The 22,879-nt window shown below is 37.1% G+C and overlaps 3 protein-coding genes across 3 annotated transcripts; all 3 read right to left on the reverse strand.

Annotated features, from left to right (window-relative positions):
- Positions 1 to 2,173: 2,173 nt before the first annotated feature.
- LOC125178950 (putative proline-rich protein 21) lies at positions 2,174 to 3,077 on the reverse strand. The gene is made up of 2 exons (XM_047883892.1): positions 3,068 to 3,077; positions 2,174 to 2,757 (listed from the first exon to the last, which is right to left on the reverse strand). The coding sequence occupies exons 1-2, from the start codon at positions 3,075 to 3,077 to the stop codon at positions 2,174 to 2,176; spliced, it is 594 nt and encodes a 197-aa protein (XP_047739848.1).
- LOC125178952 lies at positions 3,021 to 7,875 on the reverse strand. The gene is made up of 5 exons (XM_047883897.1): positions 7,808 to 7,875; positions 6,126 to 6,202; positions 5,209 to 5,249; positions 4,213 to 4,727; positions 3,021 to 3,440 (listed from the first exon to the last, which is right to left on the reverse strand). The coding sequence occupies exons 1-4, from the start codon at positions 7,842 to 7,844 to the stop codon at positions 4,217 to 4,219; spliced, it is 666 nt and encodes a 221-aa protein (XP_047739853.1). The 5' UTR covers positions 7,845 to 7,875; the 3' UTR covers positions 3,021 to 3,440; positions 4,213 to 4,216.
- A 399-nt stretch (positions 7,876 to 8,274) lies between these two features.
- On the reverse strand, positions 8,275 to 20,575 carry LOC125178951. Its single transcript, XM_047883893.1, has 5 exons — positions 19,614 to 20,575; positions 12,848 to 13,040; positions 10,071 to 11,359; positions 8,918 to 9,228; positions 8,275 to 8,383 (listed from the first exon to the last, which is right to left on the reverse strand). The coding sequence occupies exons 1-5, from the start codon at positions 19,929 to 19,931 to the stop codon at positions 8,275 to 8,277; spliced, it is 2,220 nt and encodes a 739-aa protein (XP_047739849.1). The 5' UTR covers positions 19,932 to 20,575.
- Positions 20,576 to 22,879: the final 2,304 nt, after the last annotated feature.

Genomic DNA, 22,879 nt, shown 5'->3' on the forward strand with positions numbered 1-22,879 from the left:
AGGTTTTTTGTGTCTTTTCTGTTCAAGTATTCGGTTGTTATCCTATTGATGATCTTTGCCTGTGACAATAAGTACTTCTAATGTGATGGACAATAAAATTGCTGTACGATTATTGATCGTAATCTAATTATTGAACTATTCCGTAGAGTAAATTATTTCTTCTCATAGCATTTGGACCCGAGATTATACTATGACCGGCTGCATCTCAAGTTATCGCAAATGAAGCTAATAGAACATATTACGATTAATCATCTGTCTTGTTGTGAAATTTTCTGTTAATGTTTAAGCTTTAACGTATTAATTCGAAAGTCCGGAAACCTTCGTCTCAATTATATACTTATCTTTTATCAATATTTTTTGTTGTTATTCTATTCCATTTATCCGTTCCATTCAGCTTACAACTCTAACTTGTTTTCTGACATTCTTCGCCTTAATTTGTCTCGCATAATACGGATCATTGCTTGCGCGATCACTTCTGCTTCACCATGCGAGTATTTGCAATTAATATTGTGTGAATGTTCTATTTATTCATGGTTCATTCCACCCTTGCTTCCACGTTTTTATTTTCATTAAAGAAATTTAACACAACTAGCCAACTTTTTCCTATGTCGCAACTCTCTTATGGCTTGTCATGCTTGCCAAGCGCAGCGCCGAACTCGTAGCTGGGAACGAGTGGACGCTCCCTCGAAACTTTAATGCATTCAGCTGAAAAAACTTGCTCTATTCTTTTTATCGATTTGTAATGTTTCACTATTCTTTATATCGTTCTATAATGTTGCTCTATTCTTTATATCGTTCTATAATGTTGCTCTATTCTTTACATCGATCTGTAACGTTGCACTATTCTTCATCAGGCTAGGCAATGTTACACCTGAAGTTAGTAGAGTACGAACTGGCCTTATGCGATTCTCCTTTATTATCGTTGCAAAATCTAAATATTTTGACTAGGACCGTCGAAGGTTTTTTTTTGGAAAAATGTAAGCAAGCAAAAACTTTGGAATGTGAATTGATTTCGAATGATATTGCTTGTGCGTTAGGTGAACTATCCAACTGTGTTTTTTTTTCATTTTCGTATTACAAATTGGTCGTACCACCTCTTCGAAACCCTTATACCTCATGTATTTATTTGATCAAGCGCCTCTGTCATCATTGGTTCTGATAGTATTCGTAAACACTATGTTGCGAGTATCTAAAAGATTGCTCGAGTTTTGTGTTGTGTGTCCTTTATTCGGAACACAGAATTGCATTCAAGCGCTTCAGATTCTGCCCTATTTCTTCCGTGTTCTCTGACACTCGACGTGGTGAAATCTTCATCCTTGAATATTCCTTCAGTGTGAAGGTTGATTCCGATGTGAAGCAGTGATGGTTTCAATTCAGAACGATTCTATTTTTAACCGTCATAAAATGAACAAATTTTGATCAAGTATTCATATGTACTGACATTAAAAATCTTTTGCCGTCACTAATTTAGATTAATAAATAAATGTCAGAATAACTTTTTTGACTCAAAACGTAGTGAATTTTTTGAATGCGTGTAGAAGTATAATTGTCGCTCATCATGTAAGATTGTTAATATTTTAGAGTCAATAATTGTTGCAGCTTAGCTTCTCGTTGAATGTATTCAAGTTCCGCAACTTTATACTTGCTGTTAATGGTCTCAATGAGGTTCCTAATTAATGGGATCTATAATAAAACTAATTATCGTCTTGTGAGCGTATTTATATACCTTGTAGTATTTATAAAAGTCGAGATTGACTTCAGTTTCAAGATGACATGAGCAAAGAAAGTATTGATCGGGCAACTAAGCTAACTTCTTTTCAGCATATTGTGATGCACGTTACCAAGACCTACGTTACAGAAACGAATCTTTTTCTAGGTACATGGGCCAACACAATTATTTTCCTTAAATTGTTCACAACGCTGAAGAAGAATATAAACAAATTATCAGTTTCGTTCATTGGAACCAGCGTCAAATTTTCGCCGATTTGTTGTTTTTCATATGGAACTTATGAACGATCTCGCGTGGCTGCGTGAGCTCGCATTTGTTTTTTTTCATCTTGCAATTCCGCTCACGTGATTTTTCACCTTTTTGCCGCGGTCGCTGATGAGGCGACAGGCGAGCGTTCTTTCTGGGAGTGAAATGTGGACACTCGGCGCTAACAAGCCTGCGGAGTTACTCAGGGTTGAAGAAGCGTTGGTGCGCCGTGTTAGGTTGTGACTCAGGGTTGAATAAACGTGGGTGCGCCGTGTTGGGTTGTGACTCAGGGTTGAAGAAGCGTGAGTGCGCCGTGTTGGGTTGTGACTCAGGGTTGAAGAAGCGTGGGTGCGCCGTGTTGGGTGGTGACTCAAGGTTGAAGAAGCGTGGGTGCGCCGTGTTGGGTTGTGACTTAAGGTTGAAGAAGCGTGAGTGCGCCGTGTTAGGTTGTGACTCAGGGTTGAAGAAGCTTGGGTGCGCCGTGTTGGGTGACGACTCAGGGTTGAAGAAGCGTGGGTGCGCTGTGTTGGGTGGTGACTCAGGGTTGAAGAAGCGTGGGTGCGCGGTGTTGGGTTGTGACTCAGGGTTGAAGAAGCTTGGTTGCGCCGTGTTGGGTTGTGACTCAGGGTTGAAGACGCGTGGGTGCGCCGTGTTGGGTTGTAACTCAGGGTTGAAGAAGCGTGGGTGCGTCGTGTTGGGTTGTAACTCAGGGTTGAAGACGCGTGGGTGCGCCGTGTTGGATTGTGACTCCGCGTTGAAGAAGCGTGGCAGAATGGTTTTCACTCGAGGAAAAATCCAATGAAACGACTATATTGATAAATGCTTAGTGTATTTTTAACGTGTAAAAACTTCTGCGACACGTTTCGAATAAATCTCATTGGTGACAGAGAACACGCTGTATATAGGAAGCTATCATCAATAATTAAGTTTATATTAAATTATGGCTAATTATACTAAATTATCATCAGCAGATGTAAAGAAAACTACAGAAAACTTTAATCTAACTAACTTATCAAGTTAGTTAGATCGGAAAATTTGACTGATCTCCAACACTCCGTATTTATCAGGTTTTGCGTTGCACCCAATATTCACGACCTGCCATGTTGAGGTTTCACCACCATGTACCCATCTGCCTAAGCCATCACTGAACAAAACACCTCCACTATCGACTCACATTTCTGTTGAAAATATTTTTCACTTTTTGAACAGTGCCTCATTGTTAGTTAAAATAGGACTGCACAAATAAGTGAACTTCCGATTCAATTTCGGTGAATGCACAATCTTTTAATTGTTGAACACTTACTGCTTAGATGTTCACATAGCTTTTTTTGATTTATTAACCATATCAATAATGGAATGATAACTGCATGCAGACAACTTCTACGAAATCCTTTGCTCATTCCGTGTATGCTGGAGCGACTGTCGAGCTCTCAATTCCGCTCGGTACTTTGTGGATGAATTGAGGCTGTAATAATAATAGAAGGTGCATTATATTTGATGTATTCAGCATTTACATTGAATAAAAGAACAAAATTTCTGTAAAATAAAATAGAAATATGATTTTATTCACATGGGAATTTATTTTAATTTCTGATGTGATCACTGTATGAACAAATGGACGTTAGTTTTGAAGAGCGCCAATTACAATTTATTTGGTATACTTCTGTTCGGGCCTACGTGGTTCTCTTTTCATAAATGTCTAAGCGTTCTCAAAATGAATTAAATTTAGTTGGTATAATCTATAATGATCTTGCACTCTAGCGTAATTAGTCTAATGAAAATGAAATTCGCAAATAATCGATCGAAAGATGATTATAGCCTATTTCGCCTCAAGTTTAAATAAATTAACGTGAATTGTACGAATTTATTTTCCTAGAAATTGTTTTCAAATTTTTTTTTGTGAATCTTGGCACGAGTGAATACTGGTTTCTTAAAAGATACTTAAATATTTCGGACTTTTTTCCGTAGACTTCAATAAGTAAACTTGCAGGTGATGTATGTATATCCGTATATGTATTATCGAAACTCTCATGAGCAAAAATTACGCTAGGCTCTTCCAATGCGACTCATTAAAATATAAATCAACATTGTTTAAAAGAATTTAGCTTTCGATAATAATTGAAAAATGTGAACCTAATGAGAAATCTATTGACTTTAAATTTCTGTTCAAGTTGCTCATTACGTTGAGCTCAACCAAGAGGAAAACTCACATAAACAGAAGTTTAACCCCCACTCACCTTTTCAACTGTAATTAAGATTCTCTCTATAGCGAAGCAGGTGTTTTTGAAGCTCCATTAAACGCTGACAAACTTTTAGCTTTGCTTCCACATTAAGGCTCGTGTTTTCGCCTTCGTGGTCTTTTGATTCGCCGCCGTCCTGATCGTGTCGGCTTGGGTCGGGCGCTTGCACACTCGAATCAAGGTCGCTCGAACCAAACTTCGAATCGCATTGTTCAGTTCCAATGCAGTTTGAAACTTCGTGTAGTTTGCGATGGCCTCGGAAATTGGAAGATTCTGATTTCTTGTCGAATCTCCCCTCGGGGGCAAAAAGTTTTTCGCAAGTTTTCATGGAATTTGAGATAGAGTTAATGCAAGTTTGGTCGGTCCCTGAGTAAGGCAGAGGTCGTTTGTCCAAGAGAACTTTGCTTCCTCCAAGTTTTTGGATCTGGCTGCTCAATTTTGATGCATATTTTGAATTAAGAATTTGCAAACAATCTTGAATTTCTTGTAGAATTTGATCCGCCGACATAGTTCTTAGGAAAGATAGGAAAACACACGTTTATTAGATTAAATGAGCAAAGTGTAGAAGGCATGCATTTACTGAATTTTCTTAAATCTGAGCAATCTCTTAATGCTGGAAGAAAATAATATTTCAAATGTTCCAACGAAGACTTTAAGCTCCAAATTTTGAATGCTATTGCACATACTATCAAATTTTAAAATAAATAATATGAGTTAATGAGAAGATTTTCATAATGTGTCGAAATTGGTTCACCATTTTAAGAACTTTTTCAGGAAACTTACAAACTAATTCATATAATCTTACATACATATATTAAAACTAAGCTGAGCTGCGAGAACTAATTAATATAAAATATAAAGCCATTTAATGTCAGGGAATTCGAAGATTTAGCAATCATCACTGGAATAATTTTTAATCTGCGCAGCTGACAATTAGCGGAGGAAATTGTTCACAAATGTTATCGTTAATTAGAACTGTAAACGCAATCTCACCTGCTAGCCAGCGATCCGTCATCACTCATCAGCTGCAGGGCCTATCGTTGGTAATTAAAAAAAAGTAGATTAATTATTGATGATACTTTCGATGCACGCTTCATTAGTGTTGTATTCAGTCATTTTTACTTATATAGAACCATTATTTATTTAAAATAAGATAATTATGGGCTTGTATTATTTTAAATTCATTTTTTAAATTACATTCAAGCAGTCATAAATTCTACATAAAGTATGGATTGATTTACTTGTGTTCCAAGCATGGCAACATATGACGCGGTCATCTTTTAATTAGCTCATAGATTAAACTTGCCATATACATGTATATTAGCCGCATCTCGCATTCACTATACTCGTGCTCGATCATTTCCTACGAAGATTCGTTGAGTTTCCCCGAAATTGATTTAGAGAGTGTCTGATTTAATTAATTTTACAGTTTAATAAGTAAATTTCTTACTGTGGAAGCAAATAAATGATAATTTATTTAAGCTAATGAGGGGCAGAACTACCATGAATTTAAGAATTTTTTAGCTTCATTTTTTCATCGGCATTAGATATATTTTTCATCATGAAATCATTTAGGCGTTCAACATGGAGATGAATTGAAATAAAATTCGAATGCCTTATTGTACAGTCATGGTTAAATTTACCGAGCCTTGATGCAGTTTAGTAAAACATTAATCAGATAGTTCAACTGAAAGGAATAAATCCACTTTTAGTTTTTACACGTTCAATCCAATGTATTCTTTTTGCCGATATCGATAAATGTATGATTAAAGTTTCTAGTCATGTATAAAATGATTTCCAAAAATACAAATTGCGTTCAATTTCCACCCGTTATTTGTGATTGAAATTTTCGAGTATTGGAACATTAAGGAACTTATATTAAATTCTTCAAACGAAAATGTTAACTTTACCTTGGACTTGGATCTCGGGCTGAGACACTCGATAGAAGGGAAGATTGGTGATAGTAGAACTGGTGGTATAAATTCATCTGCAATTTAATTTATAACAGTTGAAGATTATTATTTTCGCATGTAATAAGGAAAATTCTGATATATATTTGGCAAATATGAAAATATTTACCTATTTAAATTATTCAAATATTTAAAAAAAATTTTATGTATTTAAATATTTAAAGACTTAAAATACATAAATATTTGGCAAATATAAACGATAGGCACATTATTGTTTATAATCACTATGATTGGCGTAACATGTCTACTACTTTTCTACGGGCACTTCTGAATAAATTGCTCAATTTTATTTGATCCCAAATTTAAAAAAAAATATATTTTTAGTTCGAGAACCGCTCGCGTCATCAGAAATTAAAAAAAAAAAAGGTTTAACAACTGCTAGTGAACAAGGGACAAGGAATTTTTGATGAGCTTCATTTATTTATAAAAAAAGTCCGCCTAGCAAAGAAATTAGAGTTGGATGCTACAAATTATCTATTAAAAAAGTATACTAGTTTGGAGTGATCATAGAAACTGTTTATTGTTATGTGTGTGGTTATTGAGGTTAAACAGAAACTTTCTCGGTAAAAAAATTAATGAAGAGGTTATTTTAATTGAAGAATTTTAAAGAATTTAATTTTTTTAAATTTTTATTTGAGAGTTCTCTTCGATATGTTCAAGGGAATGAAGTGAATAATTTTTTTTATTAATTTAACCACAGCTTTCTAAAAATTTTGTAAAGTCTCTTCCTTTAAGAATAGATATTAGTTTATGAAGCCTCTTCCATTGTTCCTTCTCGATAATTGGTGGCCTATGCCAAGTTGGAATTGAAACAACGAAGTTTCCATTGAATAACATTAAATAATAAATAACATATAATGAACATATATGCACCAGAAAGAAAAAACTTTCTATTTAAAACTGGGCCTTGCCTGATGCTAAAATGGTCCTAAAATCCTGAAAACCTAAAATCCCAACTTGTTCTGACTTTCCCAACATCTGCGCGCGAATTAGGCAAAAATTGGGAATCCAAAGATGAAATAATTTATATTTGTGAATTTATATTTGTGAAGTTACATTCCGAAGTTATAGTTGCCCGAGTTATATTCCGAAAAAAACTGCTAAAGAAACTCAGCGTAACAACTTGCCATTAGTGACCAGCGTTGGTGTTTTGCGTCGTCATTGTCACTGTGATAGACAAATCTACGGCAGTTTTGAAATTAATAAAAAAACTCGCGGTGAGAACTCCTAGGAGGATTGAACCATATTTGCCTCTAAACGATAATAGAACAGCGTACGGTGTACGAGGAATATACATGAGCTGCAGATGCAAGAGTCTATGAATTTGTTGTGAGTATATACAGTACATACAAATTCAATTCAGTCATAAATATCAGTACCTCTGAGCTTCACGCTGACTGGATCCAAAAAAATTATAATAATAAACTAATTATAACAAAGATTTGATACAGGATAACAGATTCGATAACACCTTATATATCTGGATTAAAATAATTTTTTGCAGAATTTACTTTCCTCCACTTAGGCGATAACAAAAGATTATTTAAATATTCCATTTTCCATATAATAGTATGGACAACTTCTCCATAAATTACATTATTCATTTATGACAGAATTTTCACCTGGATTAAAGTGATCCCGATAACGCTGCTGCTGCATCGCTGCTTCCTCCCTCCAGTGTTGAATACTTCGAGCGTGCCTGTATAAAGTTTAAAATATTCCCATTGTGTGTTTCTGACTAATTAATTTATTAATCATTGAATCAGAAACAATAATAATACTATTTCGATTCAAATATATTCAAAATAATTAACCGAATTAATCAAAAAGATGTGACTGACTTCTAAACGACGTGCAATTAGAGCACTGCAACCTATGGAAGTGGACATATATCACTGAGAGAAATGAGTGTGAAATTTTTCAAGCAGTCGTGCACTTTTTGCCCTCATTTGGGTCATTCAAACCCAGTCTGGCGCGGCAAAAGAGGCTTATCAGTGCTACGTCTGCTCTCTGCTCGTGCTGTGGGTAAGGAAGTGTGTCATTTCTTGGAAAATAAAACCAATTAATTTTTTAAGTGTATGATTGTTAATTACTTCAAAGCTCCCAGCTGTCGCTCCTGTCGGCTGGCGGCGGCTGTTGCCCGTCTTCTCGCTCGGTCCTGAGCCGCCGCTGCCGCCACCGTCTGTAACTTCGGTAACCTGTGCACACACGAAAATAAAATTATTTCGGTAAAAATCTGCCTTGACAATTTTTAATGGACTATTCATAATTTATGTACGAGGTTTGACTTCAGATTACCGTAACTTTCTATTAAGCCTGATAAGTCATTAGTCAGTTCGTAAGTCATAAGTGCTAGTCAAATGAATTATCAAATGAAAAAAATTGTTCAAAATAACATTTAAATCATACGGGAAATAAACTCAATAGGACTATTTTTATATTTATTAGGAGTTCAAACCTTGCGATGTCACTTCTCATTTCAATTAATTTTGGTCTCAAAACCACGTGTCGCGAAGCAGCGAGAAATATGATCAAATACTAGAACATAAAATTGAAAAATTAAGCATATTTATTTTCACAAAAGGAGACTACCTGAAGATATCAGCAAATTCCAAACTGTAAATATATGGCCGCTGCCTTTCGGAAGAATTTTTGAATAATTTTCATTTCCGAAAAAAATTATCTATTTCGCAAATTCATTTCTGACGGGAAATTCTTTACCTCAGACTCACCCCGAACCAATGATGCCATACCGCCGAGAGCATTTTTCACTTGGCTCTCTTTTTTGAGAGCTCATCGAATTTTTTCGCTGGTTAAACTCAAACACGTGAGGGGATACCGAGCTATTAGATCCGGTCTCTGCATTCACGGGAAAGTCCTTCTTTTGAAGAATTTTCTTGGGCCGTAAAAGTGCGCTTCTTTGCGGTTGCCGGCCATTGTGGCCCTCAGGATTACATTTTGCGGCCAATTTTATGGCCGGCGGAGGAGAAAAAGGGACTTCGAGAGGCACCAGCACAGGTTGCACGGAGCAGGTGCTTACACTCTGTAGGATACACACGTGCATTAGCTGGCATGATTTGCCTATGACTTTGATAGGTTCATTTGCGTCATTATAAATCAAATTTAATTCAATTTCTTATAAATTTTTCACTTGCATCTAATTATAATAACTTTATTTCCTGTTACTTGTTTTGATTGACTCAGTTTCTCCCGGCATTTACTCCTTCCTTACTTCACTTTCATCATATAATTTTCATATTTTCATTCATACATACTTCAAATTTTTTGCTCATTCACAATTATATCACATTTAGATTTGTCTTGAGCAATAATTAAGCAATTTAGGCCGGGTTAAAACCATGGGCATGCAGGTGCCTTGCACGGCTGGTGTGAATGCTTCTATAGAAATGTATTAAAGAATATTGGACTGGACCGAGACTTACATATACCAGGCACGTGCCCGGTAGTATGGTGTGAACCCGGCCACTGTGTGCAAACCCACTAATTTTCAATCAGAAATAAAAATTTACTCTCAAAATAGACATTAACTTTAGGTTTTCTACTCATTCACACTCAAAATAATAATAAAAAGCGTTTTTTTTCTTCAAAAATTTTTCGATTTAGCAAACAGCGTAAGTATTGAGAATTAATAACTCAAGTCCGTGTAGCTAATTTGAACATGTTTTTTTTAAAAAAGATTATCTGAATCTTAACCGTAGTTCAATTAAGGTCAAATGGACATAATAACTTGAGTTTCAATTAGCCTGCATGAAAAAAAAATTAATTTGACATGTGGTTGACTTCAGGCAGCATAAAATAACCATTTGAAAACTGCACTTTATATTATGCATAATCTAAGTAGAAAAAACTAAAAAGGAAACACACCAGTTTTCGGTCGCTTGTACCATTTCCCTGAAGATCACTTTTGGTGTCTAACAATGGCTTCCGACAGCCTTCGCCGAGGTCGCCATCCAAGCTGTCACTGTCCATGTCCGTCTCGTCCTTGTCTAATTTCAGGAAGTTTTCACCGATCATCAAATGCAAGCTTCGCCTTCTTTCGATGCAGCAGGGGCTTTTTTGTGCAAAACACGGAAAATTGTAGTTTTTAGACAAACATTCACGAGAGCTCCATGATGGCGTGTGATGAGGTGTGTTCAAACTCTTGGCGCTCGGTGGAACGATGCTGTCTGAACAGCGTCTTTGAAAGCCGGTGGATTTGAAGAAAATGTTTGGTAATTGCATAGTACGATCACAGTTCGATTGGTTTCTGGGGCTGCCAGTACAATATTGATTTTTATTTCGAGTATGTTTTAGCGATTTTTCAACAGTCGTAACACAAGGATTGAAATTTTTGTAGGTAGATTTCATCATCTCTGCATGAGGTTGCTTTCTTGAACTCTCGTTGTTCCTCATAGCTGGGGTCTGCAGCTCCAGGATACGAGGCTCCAAGTTACGAAAGTTGCTACTGTGTTTCACGGGGATGCCGCACAAGCTACTATTAGCTGACTCTTGAGATTTAGTTCTGTTATTTTCGGTGCATCGGCCAAGCAAGCCTTGAAAATGTATTAGCATGCGATTTAATTCAACATTTTCTTGCTGGGGTTGCACACAACAGTCATCGTGCAGTAGGCGTGTAGGGGATATGACTCTATTCTCATAAGCCGAACAATCACCATCGTAAAAGATGGCCGTTGAAGGGAACTCCGGGTTTGGTGTTAATAAACATGGTGATGCTGGCGTGCTCGGTTGATCCAATGACCTCAATGTTTCTCGTCCACTATCAGGAGTGCAAAATGGCGATTTTATCTCATTTGCAGAGAAGCGGCTAATATTTGAGACATCAATTATATTCACATCAGATTGATTTTCTTCATTAAATTCGTGTAACGAACTGGCAGCATTGGCCGGGGTTTCAAGTGGATTCGAGGTGAAGCTAGAATCGCTTTCCGAGTCACTGCTGTATTCTGGTTCAATGAACTTAATTTTCATTTTATTTTCAAAGCAAAACCTATCAGCATGGCTCCAACAGGCTCCGCTTTGAATGTTGCGTCGGATTTCATTGCGGGATCGTAAAAAATTCAAGATGGCCGTCGTGCCAGCTTCTAGGATATGCTTTGGAGGGAAGACAAGAGGGTTGCCGCTAGTTTGTAGCGTCATCAGCTTAGGAAGTTCCGCTAAAAAGAACACGGAAAAACAATTTTTAAATTTCATGCGTTGATGAATTGTCCTTAAAACATAAATGAAACTAAGTAGTTCATAACGCTGAGCAAGAAACGCGAAAATTTGCTCTCACACGTTCAAGGAATTTTGGATAAATAAATATTTTAAATCGATAGTTAAAATGTTACTTCTTTGCTGACAAACTCGTTTATATATACACAGCCAGAAAAATTCTATCAAATTTATTAAAGAGGCATCAGAAAACGAAAAATTGTCAAATTTTATAAACATTGAACATTCTGGTGAAAGAAACTCGTTTCTAATGTAAAATGGAAAAGCAAAGCATCTTTCATCTCAATGGTATCACATAGGACATACTTTCATCTGGATTTAATTTCCACTGATTCTGACTTCAAATGAAACGTTTTCTATCAAGGAGGAAGCAGCTCTAGCAAATAAACGCGGAAATAAAGTCTTCTCATGTCACCCGCAATACTGCTGCGCGTTTGCTCTCGAGATTGAACCTACAAATCTCGGCTTTCTAGGCCTAAAACCGCCTTATTACCGTGGGCATCATTTCGGTACAATTTCGTGGTGGCCAAAACTTGAATCAGACAGTTGACATTTTTGTACATTTTCAACCTCATCTTCATCGAGCGCTCTTTGCATCTTAAACGTCTCTGAGAAGCGAGGTCGTTTAATCAAATTCGCGCGGGGTGACTGGATGTAATATGCATGAGTAATGTACTCAGAGGAACGCGAGTTTCCAAGAAATTGGACTGAAAACGGATTATTCTTTCTGTTTCCGGTTCCACGCACGAACAAATTTATTGTCCTGGGCGTTCCTTGAATTGCAATCCGGCATGTCATCGCCCTCGCTGCACTTCCTTACGCTCCACTGGAGATGGAATGCAATCTCGAGACATGCGTGCCCGCCTACAAATCTTCCTCTAAACACGGCGGAGATATTCTTGGGGTCTCAGACCGAGAGAAATTTGGCATGAATTGATTGATACACGGGCGGATGATAATATACATACGATTCTATTACATACGATTCTTTACAGCGGCCACTGAAGGGCGCAACTGAATTTTCATTCATGATTAAATGATAATATTCAATTAGCGACTGCTAAAGTTGCATATAAAGCAGCTGGCCGTATTTATAATGTTGTAAATGTTGTATGCACTTCGCTTCATCGGCGTATATGACGCTAAGTCTTCGGAATAAATTTGGGCTTTCAACATGAAAATAAATTTTATCGATTTACGATTCACTGCCACTCTATCATTACTATTTAAAAATTTTCATCAAATTCGTTTTAAAAAATTATCAATTTAGTCAATATACTCTGTTTTTCTGTTTATTACTAGTATTATTATTAGTAAATTGATTGCATATATTAGTGAATTTTATGCCTCACCATTTAATTTCGAGTCGCATCAGTGAATTTTGAGCCTCATCACTGAATTTTTAGCCGCATCAATGAATTTCAACTTACCTAAAGACAGAGGCAGCGTGTGAAGGCAATTGTTTTGCAGCAGCAGCACCTGCAGTTGCTGCAGCTGCTGGAGCTCTGACCAGGGCAGAGTACAGAGATGATTGTAGCGCAGGTCGAGCCACGTCAGGCGCGGCAGCAGAGACAGAGACGGCGTCGGCAAGGAAACCAGTTGGTTGTCAGAGATCGACAGACGCTGCGAGATGAGAAAAAGTATTGAGCAAAACCTGTTATCCGAGCCCTTCAATTGATTATACTGATAAGAGAGAAACTCGATTTGTTTTGTAATTAAAATGTTAACGAATTTTGTTGGAAATTACATGAGGATATAGGAAAGGGGGAACCTTCGATGCGTCTGATTAATTTAGGGAAGGAGGATTCACTTCAATTTTGCATTTTAAATCATTTATTTGGAAGAAATAATAAAAAAAGATTTGACGAAGTTTTTTACCTTTGTTGGCTCGTGAAAATATAGTGAATCTGATATAAATCGAATCGTAGTCCTAGAAATGTGAAATTTTATTCGATGGTTGAGTTCTCTGTGATGGTCAGACGATAGTCGTGGCAAGATAACATTACATAAATAAAGATCTAATGGATAATCTCAAAGTAGTGTAGTTAAGTATACAATAAGTTTTAAATATTTTTTTAATCCAATCTATTTGCAAATAAAAATATTTTGTATCAAACGTTTTACATTGAAATGAATAATTTACTAAACCCGTTTTTGCTCAGTATTTACCGACTTTGAACGAACAACTTTTCTCTCTCGGCTTACGTTACTCACAAAAATACAATTATTTTAACATAAAAAATGTCTGGCCCTTTTTTCAAACTTTCTCCACTTTTGCCACTGCAGCTATAGGTCATGCACACAAAATACAAATTATTCTAAAGTTGAACGACCACAAAAACATATATAAAAAATCATGAACGAAAACGACGCCAAAAATAAAGAAGCGAAAGATGTCCTGCATGTAATTCGCAGTCAAGTCGATGAGCGGATACTGCATGGTTTCCGCAAATAAACCTGAGGCCATCAGGCGGAACAATGGACCAACTCGTTGCACAAATTGACACCTTTGTTTGCGATCATCAGAGTGCCTTTGTGCCTCTGCACGACGATTGTGACGGATGAGCGTGACAATTTCAGACCAGGACTTCGTGGTTCCACATTTCCGACGCTAACTATTACGTAAAAAAAGATTTGTTGCCGACCGTCGTTACCAGAAAGTCTAGTTAATGAGCGTTCGTTTAGAACGAGTCTGCATTGCGGCATATGAGTAGGATTCTGTAATTTGGGAGGATTTTAACATCTTGATTGTGGATTACTGACACGAGCATTTTTATTGAACTTTATTTAACTTTATTTATTTTAATTTAACTTCATTTATTAATTTATTTAATATTTATTTTTACCTTTATTTCATAAGTTACAGAATAATCATTAAAAAAACTACGTGAAATGTATCGTTCAGCAAGAATATTTTCCTCTCCCCATCTCAGTTGTATCTCCCAGCTCCGAGCACGGCAGATGCTCCCCTCTTCATATTAGCTTCCACAATTGACATCGGCTAAACCGAGTTCACAACAAAAGTTTAGTGAACGAAACTATTATTCAAATCAGTTTAAATTTAATAGTGACGCGTCCCAAGCAACGCGTCACTATTCATTTGCAATACAACATCAGTTTGATTCATATTCAGAGTCGAGCTGCAGCCCTACAAGCAATCAGATGAGATAGAAATGGCGAATTGAGGACGGGTGAATTGTAAGGAAGGAGACCGGCTGGTATGAGGAGGGCAATGCATGCAAGAGAATCTCGTTGATCTTTTTACAATAGCATTGTAAATATGTAACATATGTACAACCAACAGCCCAGATTACTTTTCCTCTATCAATAAAAGCTTTATCATAAACGGAATGAGCACAATAGCAGCGAGAATATCACGAAGAATAGCAACCCATAGAGCAGAGTTCTATCAGCATTAGCCTCAAGAATAATCATGACCGTCAGCATGACCGGCAGTATGAACATTGTGAGCAGCAACGAGCATGAGCACTGCTCATCAGGCAGCCATCAACCTCCGCTCACGGCGACCAGGCATGCGACGGTCAGAGAAGGCAAAAAGACAAGCCAGTGAAGTATCAAGGGCTCATATTACCTCTAAAACAAATATCTTCAATAATTATCCACACGTTATATCAGTGAATTTATCCAGATCATACAACAAAAATTAATCAAGGCTATCGTAAAAAATAAGCTCAACGTAGAAAATACGACTAGATTCGATTTTGCGATTATGATTGTTTTTCCAGACTGCAGAGCACGAGAACTAATGAGCTTTACCACGTCTCTTGGGGTCGGTCATTCAATCCTCCTGTGACATGTGACCCAGCCTCTTGCTCACTCAGAGTCGCTCTTATTGGCTTAGCAAGGCAAGGAAATGGATGGTAAAAAGATGGGATGCAGCTCACTCGCTGAGGTCCAAGAAATAAATATTCATAAAGTCCATGTGCTTATTTAATCTCAGGTTATTTCGACGAGAGCTGCGTGGTTGCCAATCCTTTTTTGGTAAGGATGGCGAGATTTCTTTCTCTTATTAAGTTGTAGTTTTCATGGTTTTGGTTCAACTGTGATTCATTCGTATCGATTTTGATGTGGAAATTATATACTCCATTACGGCAGTAACGGAAAGTAGCGGCATTTATGTACGGAAGTTACGTTGTATTGTTGTACAAAATGTAAATTTTTGTTCCAAAACGAGCTCTGCATTGGAATGATGTAGTAGTGCCGCTGTCGAACATAGCTTTGTGATGTGAAAAAAAATATTCACGCGCATGTCATTCTGTTAGTTTACCTGCGTAAATTAAAAATTACCCAAACATAAAATGAAGCATTTTTGTGATTCATTGTTGCACAAATTAAGGTTGGTTATCATCTCTCCCTGAAATTTTTATTTCCAAAATCTTATCTTATTAAACCTTAAGGGGAGCGTCTTGGTCCAAAATCAACAATTTAGGCTTTTCCTGTTTTTATTCTCATCTTAAAGCTGACATTCTGACATCGAATGATACGTGTCTCGATGTTGTAGCTTGAAAATCCTAGGCCCGCTGATATTTCTACAGTACCCCCTTTTTTGTCCGTTTTCTAAGAATTTCTCGTTATTTTTAATTTTTTTTCGAAAAATTCACATGAACAAAAAAGTTTTAGAATTGCGTTTTACATACGTGTATCAAATTTCGAAGTGATTCGTCCGTAAATAAAAAAGTTTTTTTCGGACCAAGACGCTCCCCTTAACTACGAGGCATGTTTTTCATGTCAGTAACGTTTTGGAATTGAAAAATGACGTGCAAAGATATCGCAATAATTTTATTTTTCATGAAAACCTGTACCTTAATCTACTTTTCTACACAATTTCCGTGAATATTGAGACACTTGTCATAACGTAGCGCCAGTTTTTGAATACCCTCCTGATAAAATTCTGTCGCCTGACTTGTTAACCACTGCTTCACAAAAGAAGAGTGCAGTGTGATGCATTTGCTGCATCAAGTGCAGCGTGATGCATCACACTGCATCAAATGCATCACACTGCATCAAATGCATCACACTGCATCAAATGCATCACACGGCATCAAATGCATCACACTGCATCAAATGCATCACACTGCATCAAATGCATCACACGGCATCAAATGCATCACACTGCATCAAATGCATCACACTGCACTTGAAGAAACACCTAGGCGGTCGGCGTCTTCAAGACGATAACGAAGTCAAAACATTTGTGATGCAGTGGTTAACAAGTCAGGCGGCAGAGTTTTATCAGGCGGGTATTCAAAAACTGGTGAAACGTTATGACAAGTGCCTCAATATTCACTGAAATTATGTAGAAAAGTAGTTTAAAGCACAGGCTTTCATGTAAAAATAAAATTATTACGATGTCTTTTCACGTCATTTTTCAATTCCAAAACGGTACTGACTTAAAAAACATGTCTGGTATTTTCACGTAAGACCTTGGCTTCGTTGTATTTCAGTCAAACTAGTAAGATTATAAATAAGCCAAAATTATTTCCTAGCATCGAATGAAGTTAAGCACTCTACGATTAAATAATTTCTTAACAAGCGCATCTTTCCACACGACACCATACAGAAAAAAAGACCTGATATCGTTCCCTTAACGGACCATCTTACGGCGCCTAGCACGAAAAGAACTTCTCATGTTTCAATAAGAGGATGCGTGTTACTTAAATCCTCGTGATCCGCTAATACGACAACCAATGGAAAGCTTCGTCTTTCGGACAGACAAGGGAAGCAATGAAAGCTCGACTGCTATTGGATGATGGCCAATTGGACACGATTGTCTTAAGCCGAGAACAAAACGAGCCTTTACGATGTCTGTAATTTAAGGCTTTTAACCTCAGAGCTGCACTAAATAGGGATTTTAGTGAGGCATCATTGATGTTGCAAGAATTTCGAAGACTCAGCGCCAAATTATTGTTGTTCTCATTCTGGTCGATTTAACGCGATTTTCTTGTGAAACATAGATTGTGGTTGGTAAATACCATCATTATTAGAAGGGATTTACTTCTCTTAGGATTCCGTATACTAAGCAATTTTATTGAGCTAACCGTGACAGAGGGGTTAGAATTTAAGGTTGCGCAAAATTCTGTCAATTTCGTTCAATGAAGGGCCAAACTGCATCTAGACGTGAATGACGTCATCATACGGCCAAACCTAACCTAAAATTAAAAAAATTAAGATTGATTCAATAAGAAAATTTGTTGCAGGTAAGTTACAATTGGGCAAATTTTATCATCATTAATCGATTGCTTATCCATTGATTAATTTAATCATTTAGAAATCTGTCAACAACTAATCGAAGTTTTCGTAATTATTTTATCAATTTTAAAAATCAATCCTTATCATTTATTAGATTCCTGCAAATTTTATTAGTACGGTTCTTCATCTCTATAATGGTTCAGGCTGTAAAGCGGCTTATCCTCGTCAAGACCAAACACTGTCATTGACAATAATTTTAATTCATTCTAATTGCCGGACTTACAGCGTATATGCTCAGAATTTATTGATGGACTCACCATGAGCCTGTAAATCAACTATACACTAACAACTCATAAGCCGCTTCACGCCCTGATCTAGGGTAACATGGGGCAGCGAGCCCACTGCGGGTCACGGGCCCATAGCGGGTTTCTCGCTAAGTATGGCAGATATTGACCCGTGTTCTCTACCGCCGGTCGACAGTTTCACTGGGATGAAGTGTACGGATTTACGTTTTGCTAAGTGTACTCGTATCAATTAAAACTTCGTCAAAATTTTAGTTTAAAAAAAGTGGGGGGCGCGCTGCCCCACGTTACCCTATAATAAAGACGAAGGACAGTATTAATGAAAATGGTAGCAATCTAATAAATGACATGAATTGATTTTTCAAATTTATAAAATAATTGCGAGAAGTGCAATTAGTTATCAACATATTTTTGAAGATTAAATTGATTAATGGATAAATGACCGCTATAAATGATTAATGGATAATGATTTACATAAAACCGATTTCTTTTTTCTCACTCGATATTCAGCATTTACGTTGTAGGTGCCTCATTGTGATGCGTCACCATGACGTCATTCACTTCAAGATGCAATTTGGCCCTTCATTGAACGAAATTAGCGGAATTTTGCGCAACATTAAATTCGAAACCACCCCCCTTGCATGCACGGTTATTTTAATAAGGTTGTTATTTTTTGTAATCTCTTACTTCCCGCCAATTATTTTCGTTAAAATTTGCTGTTAAATATCTTCAATTAAAATTTTTACCGATTCTTTTCAGGCTGCAATCCTAAAGGGGTATTAAATTAACCAGTACACATCATGGTTGAACTATATAAGGTTGACCCACGATAAGTTCCGTCTTTCAGTTCAGCTTTCTTGTTACGTCACTGAGATCGAGAAACGTAAACAAACCCGTCATTCCCATGACGGATTGGTTGACTGGTTTGATCGCATTTCGGAGATTGGTTAATGCCCGTGATGTCATTGAGATCAGTGACGTAACATGCTAACAATAAGCTCCATCCGCGAAAATGAGCTTCTCATGGTTCAACCTTGTACTACTTAAACCATGGTGCACATGGCGTATTATACACAACCAATCACAGTCTAGAGTGAATGACATCATAATCCCACAACCGATCACAGTCTGAAGAGGATGACATCACAACCAATCTGGAGATGGACATGCATCAGCCCAAAAATCACAAGCTTTATGCTCTGTTCTAAAATTCCAGCTTAGTTCTGTGCGTCGTCAGTTGACTCAACTTTAATAATGGTTCAGCAATCAACTACAGCACTCACTGGAATTTTTAGGAACCTTCATCATGCACCTTTATTATTTATAGAAAAAAATCGAAATCGAATTATTCCTAATGTTTTTTTAATATAAATGTTATTATTTATTTCGCATCATTTTGAAGTTCTAATGCCGAATTGAGAAATATTTCAACTATCAGGTGTGAAGACGACAAGGTTGTCTATTGTTTCAAATTGAAATGTTTCCTGTCGAGCAATACAACTGGTACACCAATTTTTATAAATCACCAATATTCATCATGTAGACTAGTTTTAATTTGTTAGTTTCCACCATCAATTATGACTTAATTGGATTGTTTTATCATTAAAATGTGCGTATAAATTTCATTGAAGTAGTCAATATAAAAAAATTTATTAGCACGGGTTAAACCACACGTTTTGCTCACCTCGGTATGTGATAGGTCGGCGCAGATAACGGCCGTCGGATAGAAAGGAAGCCCAAGTTCACTGAGATCCAGAAAGTTTGAATTTCGAGACAAGGTCAGCCTTTTCTCGATTTCTTCTTGGAGATCGTCACATGTACCCTCAACCGTCTTTCCTGCGGAGCCAATTAAGTAGCCGTGCCCTGAATATTCATGATCTTCCGCTTGAGAGAACAGATGGAAGGCCGGGCGTCGAAATTGGCCCGTCAAACTTTTTTCTTTTTGGTCCTGCGGAAGCGCCAAGCGAGGGGCGACAGGAGATGTCGATCGGTCAAAACACATCCTTGAAAGTTTATCGATGCTGATTTCACATTCCGATGAGTTTTCCTCGCTGTCGGTAGGTTTCTGCGGCTTGAAAGAAGATGACCGTGAATATGAATTCAAAACATCATCGGAAGAAACTGGTGAGGGAGATAATGCTGAACTTGCTTGCACGGATTGGTTATTCCGATAATGGATCGATGTAGAATTTATTCCATCAATCGAACCGAATTCACATTCCACATTCGCTTCACGGAAAAGAACATGGATATCGGAAAGGCCGTCTTCACAAAAATTACTCGAAAATTTTTTGACTAACGATAGTCCTGATGTTTCCTCATCTTCGCTCGATGTGGTGACGTGACTTGGCAGAAGCTTCCTCTTTTTCCCTTCAAACGTCTCTGATGGTGTAGCTCTTGGTGAAGTGGCCAGCTGAATATGTGTAACGAGTGGCGTGATTTTGTTCACATCAATGAGAGTGCAGTTTTGCGACGAACTTAGCTTGCTGTTCCGCCGCAACTTCTGAATAGCTTCATAGCTCTGCTTCTTTTTCTCTTTTACTGCCACAGATAAAGTTTTTTCTTCAAAAACGTCAAGTGAAACTTTAGATTTATTTTTTTGTCGAGATTTTCTAGTTTCAGAACTAACATGTGAGCTACCTGATGATCTCCATGAATTCATTGACGATAAGTCCTTTGCTGAAGAACATCCATACGATGGTAGCAAAGGAGAATTCCCAAGCCAATCAGTCAAGCATTTCTCAGATTCTGATGTAGAGGCATTATCTTCATCGTTATATACCTTACGTTTATCTTTTGATGACCCACCGCTTGAATTAAGTGATGTTGACATGGATACACTACTGATGATTACCTTGCTTCCTCCAGTTGAAGTCGATCGACAAGTATCTTCTTCATTTTCACTTGTGTCGCTTGAAGATGAGCAAGTTGAAGACATGGCGGTGCTCCTTGCAGAATCAAAGCTATTAACCGAATTGCTGCTACCTGAATAACGTGGAGTATTTTCTGTTACTTTTACAACAGAATCGTCACTTTGAACAGACGAAACTGATGTCGATTCAGGAATATCCTCCTCGTTTTTTCCGGGTTCAGATGATGCATAATCATCTCGATCTCGATCCGTTTCAACTTCTTCAAAAAGCTTCCTCTGCTTTTGCCGATGCAGTGAGGATACCTTGCTTTCAATATCCTGTTGCCCAAGGCAATTCCCTTTGTCAGCACTACAAGAATATCTCCTTATAGAATTATTCCCTAGCATGCGGTTCACTGGAATACTATAGCCGAGCAGATCAAGGGATAAGCGTCTTATCTTTCCACCTGGCCCTCCTTTGGTGTCAACAGCTATTTTACTATGTCCTATATTTTGACTCTGAATAAAATTTTCTAGTAACTTCTCTGGCGAAGCATTGGATCCAGCATCTTCTTCGAGCCCGACAAGCCAGCGAAAGATGTCTGCAGCTCCGCACTCGTCTTTTTCTCGAGAGTCAGCTTGAGAAACCCGGTCGTCTCGAATTTTGTTGAGATTATACGCAAATGCCAGAGAGCCAGAGGAGCTCTCTGAAGATGCACGGCTTTGAGCTGTGACGGCCTCTTCTTCACCATCACGTACAGAAATATTAAAGCTTTTATAATTGCACGATGTCTCGGGGTTTCGCTTTACTGAGTTGCCATAGCCAGAGCAACTACCGCTTTTCTCAGAAGGGTCGTTTAAATCATCATTTACGAAATCCATTTCAATGTTTCGTCGTAGAGTGCATTCGCGAAATTTCATTCCCGATGACTTTTTCTTGATCGCTTTCTTGGATGGTATTTCTACACATTTTATTCCTCTTGCACAAACTTTTTTTAATGATTTCAGTTCAGATTTTTGAGGATTTCGTCGAGATGACGATGAAGATGAGCATCTAGTGATCATTCCTTAAATATTTTTAAAAGCGCTTTTTTGCTACGTTTTTTAAGAGAAATAGACTTGACATTTTGCGCTATCGTGAGAATTACTTATTTTACTTCAACAAGTAGAGTCAAGAGGATAGTGTGAAATTCACCGTTAGGCTAGTAAAAATTCAATAGATCTGCTCAATGAAATATTTTTTTATAAATGATGACATTGATGATTGCAAAATCGCCGCTTGCCATAGCTGCGATGTTGAAAAATATTGACTTTAATTTATCTTCTATGCCATATACTGCATTTTTTAAATATGAGCTTATATATTGTAATGATAATATTCTCAGTAGAAATTTTATGGGCTAAAATAGGAAACTGTATGAGCAAGATAAAACCGTATGATCATATTCAGCCTTAAAAGAAACGAAAAACAATTTATTTTTTACAGGTAATTCCAATTACCGTGTAAGATTATTTTTCAATAAAATTATTATTCGCTTCATTTTAAGATAATTTGATAAATCTTACACAGTTTGATTTTTATTCTCATGTTTCTTACGTACATACAGGAAAATCATGTAGTAATGAACAATTTGCATGAATTATCGGATGTTTTTGAAATATCAAAATTTCTTGCATTAACTTTCATGTATTGCCAGTCTCACCGAACTGAAGATAAAGTCTTGCAACCAGAAACTTGGCGCCAAGTTTGTTCAAAGTTTGAAAAGGAACGGGAAACTTTTATTATGATATAATAAATAATTTGCACTGCACATAATTACAATGAGACACACTCAGTATTATATTTAAATTTCAATTTAATACCAAGGCATAGAAATACTTAACTCTTAGCCTCCTTTGTTTACAATGCCACTCAAACCCCGTGGCTTGACTGACCGTCTAAATTAACTTATAAAATTATTTAAATAAATCGGTCTCACATAGGAATTCTTAATAAAAGAGTAGTCATTTCCCAACTCTTCCTCAATTCTCAGGTTGAAGGTGTAGCCAGGTGAATCGCAAAAAACATCATGGTAAAAGTAACGTGCTGTTTTTGCAGT

The sequence above is a fragment of the Hyalella azteca genome, unplaced genomic scaffold, assembly GCF_000764305.2.
Source record: "Hyalella azteca isolate HAZT.00-mixed unplaced genomic scaffold, Hazt_2.0.2 contig13953, whole genome shotgun sequence".
Taxonomy (NCBI): Eukaryota; Metazoa; Arthropoda; class Malacostraca; order Amphipoda; family Hyalellidae; genus Hyalella; species Hyalella azteca.

Excerpts from the sequence above, each read along its gene's own strand:
- LOC125178951 (XM_047883893.1), bottom strand. The coding sequence starts at position 19,931 with ATGTGTTTTGACCGATCGACATCTCCTGTCGCCCCTCGCTTGGCGCTT. Across the intron at positions 11,360-12,847 it reads CACGCTGCCTCTGTCTTTAG|CGGAACTTCCTAAGCTGATG; the intron begins GTAAGTTGAAAT and ends TGTTCTTTTTAG. Across the intron at positions 8,384-8,917 it reads TATGGCATCATTGGTTCGGG|GTTACCGAAGTTACAGACGG; the intron begins GTGAGTCTGAGG and ends GTGTGTGCACAG.
- LOC125178952 (XM_047883897.1), bottom strand. The coding sequence starts at position 7,844 with ATGCAGCAGCAGCGTTATCGGGATCACTTTAATCCAG. Across the intron at positions 5,250-6,125 it reads GCCCGAGATCCAAGTCCAAG|GCCCTGCAGCTGATGAGTGA; the intron begins GTAAAGTTAACA and ends TACCAACGATAG. Across the intron at positions 4,728-5,208 it reads GACGGATCGCTGGCTAGCAG|AACTATGTCGGCGGATCAAA; the intron begins GTGAGATTGCGT and ends ATCTTTCCTAAG.